We start from the raw sequence: 6,241 nt of genomic DNA on the forward strand, positions 1-6,241 counted from the left end.
AGGTTTAGAAATACCTTAGCGAGAATGAGCAGGTGGCTCGAGTTCATCTATAGGATGAGGGGTCTGAGTTATTAAACAGACACTTGTCTCTATGAGTAAAGAGTAATGTGGGTTGGAGGTAAGACGGTTAGAGTATTCATTAAGAGAATTGGTGGGTGGACGTTCCATCCTTTTAGGTCAAATTGTCAAGGAAAAACATCATTGAAGTCTTGATTAGTTTGACATGATCCGAACTTATGTAAACAGTATTGTCTGAGTTGGAGGTGTCAAGCTCTCGAGGTACCACATACACTAAGATCGAGATTGGAAGAAATTTCTCGACTTAGTCCCTTTTATATTTAAGTTAGTAATCCAAAATCTCAAATATGAATTCAAGTAGTTCAAAAGAAATCCATTGTATTGGGTTTAAGATATCTTATTATAACTTAAAGTATAAGAAGAGAGTTTGTAAGTGTTTTCCTTGTCATAATGGATGAGAATGAAGCATGTGATTGTCTTCCTTGTCATAAAGGATAAGAATAAAACCTGTGATTGATTTCTTTGTCATAATGGATAAAAAAATTATTTCTATTTTGAATATTACCCTTGAACTCATGTGACAACACGTGTTAGTTGCCATGAGGCCATCATTTGCCACTATCGCCAAATACCTCATTGTGAGACCTTCGGTCTTGATGTCTCTGTTAGTTGCTTTGTCATTAGTGTCTCCTATCACCATCGACAACGAAAGCATTCAGTCCGAGAATAAAGGTGACGAATGAGAATGACGGTGAAAGCAACGAACAAAGATGAGAACGGAGATAGTGAAAAATAACGAGGGGGAGTACATCTATTATAAAAATAAGAGACATCATCTGATAAAAATAAAAAACAGAAATATCTTTTAAAAAAATGCCCAAAAACACTAAAAAATCGCCCATAGAAATATATATATTTTTAATTATTCTATACCTTCTAAAAATGTATCTTTTTTTTAATACTTCCTCGAATACTTAAATCAAACATATTTAGACACAAAAAAAGATAATAATATTATGTGTGATATGATATTTATATACATACGCACACATATATTAATGATTATTAAGAGGTTCTTAAAAAAAAACTAATTTCAACATCCGTAAATTAAATGGTAATGTAACTATTTCGCCAAGTGTTTTGTATAATTATTTCCAGCTCATATATATATATATATAAGAACAAATCGTGACTCAGTCACTATTTAATTATTTAGAGATCCGATCATGTAACGTAACCGTTAATTACAAAGCCCAATCCTCCGGAATAAGATTCGCGTAGTTGACGAAATTTAAACGTATGCCAACCAATGCATCTTGTTTTCTTCCTCAGAGAAACTAGTGCAACCTCGACCAAAGCCACAGTATCACGAGGAAGCCGTGGACTCTCCCAAAAACTGGTCTCTCTCAGAACGAGCACCCGCTGGGAGCAGCTTGACTCTGCCCAAAAATGGTACCTCGAGATGGGGAACTCAGCTTAAAACAATTGGCAAATGTTGTCAGGTTCTTTGCCTCTCCGAACGCACGAGCAACTCATGCCACCAGGAAAGCACCAAAAAAATACACTCGAGTCCCTCCTCGCTTGTCTGCCTCTGCTGCCTCTCTGCTTTCCACGCACCAGTAATTTCTACCGAGCATTTCAACAACCAAGATGCGGGCACGGGCCGTATCGCAGTTAAGGTTGGAGGGATACACGTGGTGCGTTCCACCTACCGTCGAACTGTGGCTGCCTCTGCGTCGTCGATAGCATACCTACCTCCTGACGAAGGGCTGGCCGTTTGGTGGTAGGTAGGGGAGCATCCGAGTTAACACAGTAGCAACTACTCACGTGCGATCAGCCTTAGCTACAAGCTGTTTGATGTAATGCCTCTTCGATCGTTTTAATTACTTGGGGCGCGGTGAAGATCTACGCAAATTGACACGCCAACCGAGTTGAATACGTATAGCTCTCGACTGCTTGTGCAATGATGTGGATTCGTGAGACTCTATAATATAGATAGATCAGAGTTAAATGAAAATTAAAGAATGAATGATTTGTCTTTGGCCATTTATGAAATGGATACATGACGACAGATTGGTGGGATGTTCCATGATTTCGAGATAATATACAATTTTAAAACCCAATTGGGATAGGATTTAAAGGCATCGCCAAAGTTACTTATTAGTTTGATCCCCCAATTCGTGGGATTTGGTTGATTTTATTTTATTTTATTTTCCAAGATTTATTTATTTATTTATTTATATTTATGTATATATTTATTCATCGAGTCTGTTAAATCGATTAGTCTCGTCTTTAATATTACTCCCTCAACTCCAACTCCAACTCCAACTCTGTGAAAACTCCGCTATATAAACCTATCAATTGCCTCTTCTCTTTCCCACCGCCCTTTGTGTCTGGCGTCGTTCGCTGCGCTGCATCTGCTGTCGTTCTTCTCCGGATCAAGTCCTCGGCTTTAGGCGAGTTCTCTTTCCACTCTTCTCCCCACTCTTTTCTTCTTCTCTTCTACTGCATTTGGGCAGAGATCGAACGGATCGGCTGGCAGATCCTTCTTGATCCGCTCTTTCGGAGATGTCTTCCCGATGTCCCGCGATTTGCGATCGTGATGACGCCGGAAGATTGCTTGTGTTTCGCTTCCTGCTGCTGCTCCTCCTCCTGTAGATTTTGGATCCCAATCTTGATGACGCGTTTCCATTTCTGCAGCTTGGGTCCTCCCGAGGAAGGCGGCAAGGGAAGGAACGCGAATGGCGAGCTACACCCCCAAGAACATCCTTATCACTGGGGCGGCGGGCTTCATCGCGTCCCACGTCGCCAATCGCCTGGTCCGTAACTACCCTGACTACAAGGTGGTGGTGCTCGACAAGCTTGACTACTGCTCTAACCTCAAGAACCTCCACCCCTCCCTCTGCTCCCCCAACTTCAAGTTCGTCAAGGGCGACATCGCGAGCGCCGACCTCGTGCACTTCCTCCTCCTCACCGAATCCATCGACACTATCATGCACTTCGCCGCCCAGACCCACGTCGACAACTCCTTCGGCAACTCCTTCGAGTTCACTAAGAACAACATCTACGGCACCCACGTCCTTCTTGAGGCCTGCAAGGTCACCGGCCAGATCCGCCGATTCATCCACGTCAGCACCGATGAGGTATACGGAGAGACCGATGAAGATGCCGTCGTCGGCAATCACGAGGCGTCGCAGTTGCTGCCGACTAACCCCTACTCCGCCACCAAAGCCGGGGCCGAGATGCTCGTCATGGCCTACGGCCGCTCCTACGGCCTGCCCGTCATCACGACGCGGGGGAACAACGTCTATGGGCCCAATCAGTTCCCCGAGAAGCTCATTCCCAAGTTCATCCTCCTCGCCATGCGGGGGCTGCAGCTCCCCATCCACGGAGATGGATCCAACGTCAGGAGCTATCTCTACTGCGAGGATGTTGCGGAGGCCTTCGAGGTTGTGCTTCATCGAGGCGAAGTCGGCCATGTCTACAACATTGGGACGAAGAAAGAAAGGAGGGTGATTGATGTGGCCAAGGATATCTGCGGGCTCTTCGATCTGGATCCCAACTCTGTCATCAAGTGTGTGGACAACAGGCCCTTCAATGACCAGAGGTACTTCCTGGATGATCAAAAGCTGAAGAACCTCGGGTGGTCGGAGCGGACAACTTGGGAGGAGGGACTGAGGAAGACGATGGAGTGGTACACTAGCAATCCTGGTTGGTGGGGCGATGTCTCCGGTGCGTTAGTTCCTCATCCACGGATGCTGATGATGCCTGGAATCGAGAGGCACTTTGATGCGTCTGAAGCCACAAAGGACATGGCTTCTCATTTCACCAACAATTTGAGTCAGACAAGAATGGTGGTTCCTGCTCCAAGAAATGCTGCTGCTTCCCAAAAGCCTCCTCTCAAGTTCTTGATCTATGGTAGGACTGGGTGGATTGGTGGTCTCCTTGGGAAGATATGCACAAAACAGGGCATACCTTTTGAGTATGGAAAGGGTCGTCTGGAGGAGCGCTCACAACTCATATCGGATATCCAGTCAGTGAAGCCAACGCATGTTTTTAATGCTGCCGGTGTGACTGGCAGGCCTAATGTCGATTGGTGCGAGTCTCACAAGATGGAGACAATTCGCACCAACGTTGTGGGTACTCTTACTTTGGCAGATGTCTGCAGGGAGCATGGGTTGTTGATGATGAACTATGCTACTGGGTGTATATTTGAGTACGATGATGCACATCCAGAAGGCTCAGGCATTGGTTTCAAGGAGGAAGACAAGCCAAATTTTACTGGCTCATACTACTCGAAGACAAAGGCGATGGTAACTAAAAACTACTCATGCCATTTTTACCTTATTCATTTCCTTAGAAACATCGTAAGAGTGTTCTTGAACAAAAAAGAATTGCTTAGCTGATGAATTTATGAGTTTTCCAATATGGCAATGCAGGTTGAAGAACTTCTGAGGGAATATGATAATGTATGCACTCTGAGGGTTCGAATGCCAATATCCTCTGACCTGAACAACCCACGGAACTTCATCACGAAGATCAGTCGTTATAATAAAGTGGTAAACATTCCCAACAGCATGACTATCTTAGATGAGCTTCTGCCAATATCTATTGAGATGGCAAAAAGGAACTGCAGGGGAATATGGAATTTCACAAATCCTGGGGTCGTTAGTCACAACGAGATATTGGAGATGTACAAGAAATATATTGATCCCAGCTTTAAGTGGGCTAATTTTACGCTTGAAGAGCAGGCTAAGGTCATTGTTGCTCCTCGCAGCAACAATGAGATGGATGCTTCAAAGTTGAAGAAAGAGTTTCCTGAGTTGTGTTCTATAAAGGAATCACTTATCAAGTATGTCTTTGAACCAAATAGGAAGGTCCCGCTTGGTGGAGAAACCAAGCGAAACTAGATAATGTAGAAATTAGATCTAATTTCTCAACCTACATTACCTATGTTGAACCTTGTTCTCTGCCTTTAGTTGTTCTATTTGCTGTATGTCTGATCTTGTCAATTAGTGTTCTTCGCTTAATGCATTGTAGTGAAGGCAATGGGTATTTTGCCATTTATGAGAATCGTTATTGTTAAAGGTCTAGAATTTGAATGGTCCTGTCCAATTAATATTGTAGGATATCTATTGAATCACAGCCGAATTGTTGTATCTCTATGAACAGAAGAACTCCGTGAGACATCAAACCTCTACCTGTACCATCATTAGTGTTGGTTTTATGTTTTTTTTTTTTTCTTCTGTATCTTGTTGCTGGTACTCGAACTAGATGTATTTAAATCCAAATAGAGTTTCATAGTATATGGTGTAAATCTGTATATAGACAAATGATCTGCATTTATACTGTTCTTGAATAATGTGATTCCTAGCATGAGCTTCTTTTTTACTTTCTCGAGTCTTTCCTGTTTGGTTCTGTTCCTATGTCAAAGTTCATTCATGTATTATTTGAAGTAGAAGTTATTTCTGTACCGTACATATTCAAAGAAGGGTGGTGCATAGTTGCTGTGTCTTCTTTATGTTTGAAGGGCTTAAATTACAGTTTTCTGGTTAGGCATCTAATTCTTGACAAATGGTACATACTGATTTTAAACCTGCACAATTTTCTTCCTATCATGACAAATGGTCAAGAAACAATCTCCACTAGTTTTTTGTGCTACTTTTTGCTACTACAAGCTATATGTCCTTTGTCTGAAAGTAATTGAAGTTCTAACTCATCTTATTTAACATGTAAAATACTATCATGATTTGAACTCATTTTTTTCTATGGTCTTTCAGTCATCCTACGTCTGTTGAGTGAAACTTAATTGTTTTGATGCTGCTTCATGTTCTTTAATTAGTTTCATATGTTTTATGGACCTGACATCTGCACGTGCCTGGCAAAGAAGTTGACGAAATCTAGTCAAGTAGAAAGGTCGGTGCATAAGAGAGGAGAGGTCAATTACACCGATACCTGCGGGACCAGTCCCTTATGAGCCAGGGATGGGGCGGCAGACAGTGATATCTTTTGTTACCACCCGTGCGATTATAGAGCGGGAATGGGTAGCCTCATCTCGGCCACATATCTTTCTCTCAATATGTGAGACGAGATGTTCTTAATGTTGGGCGGGTCAGTCGCTCATCCGATTTAAATCAGAGTAAGTTAAGTCTTGATTGAATTAATTATTAATAAATTATAAGCCATTTAATTCGATTAATTCGATTAAATTAGATAACATAAT

General features: G+C 42.4%; 1 protein-coding gene across 1 annotated transcript; it reads left to right on the forward strand.

Moving 5' to 3' along the window:
* Positions 1 to 2,315: 2,315 nt before the first annotated feature.
* Positions 2,316 to 5,183, forward strand: LOC135595625 (trifunctional UDP-glucose 4,6-dehydratase/UDP-4-keto-6-deoxy-D-glucose 3,5-epimerase/UDP-4-keto-L-rhamnose-reductase RHM1-like). Its single transcript, XM_065086838.1, has 3 exons — positions 2,316 to 2,474; positions 2,719 to 4,331; positions 4,458 to 5,183. The coding sequence occupies exons 2-3, from the start codon at positions 2,760 to 2,762 to the stop codon at positions 4,926 to 4,928; spliced, it is 2,043 nt and encodes a 680-aa protein (XP_064942910.1). The 5' UTR covers positions 2,316 to 2,474; positions 2,719 to 2,759; the 3' UTR covers positions 4,929 to 5,183.
* The last annotated feature ends 1,058 nt before the right edge of the window (positions 5,184 to 6,241 follow it).

This window comes from Musa acuminata, chromosome BXJ1-10 (genome assembly GCF_036884655.1).
Source record: "Musa acuminata AAA Group cultivar baxijiao chromosome BXJ1-10, Cavendish_Baxijiao_AAA, whole genome shotgun sequence".
NCBI lineage: Eukaryota > Viridiplantae > Streptophyta > Magnoliopsida > Zingiberales > Musaceae > Musa > Musa acuminata.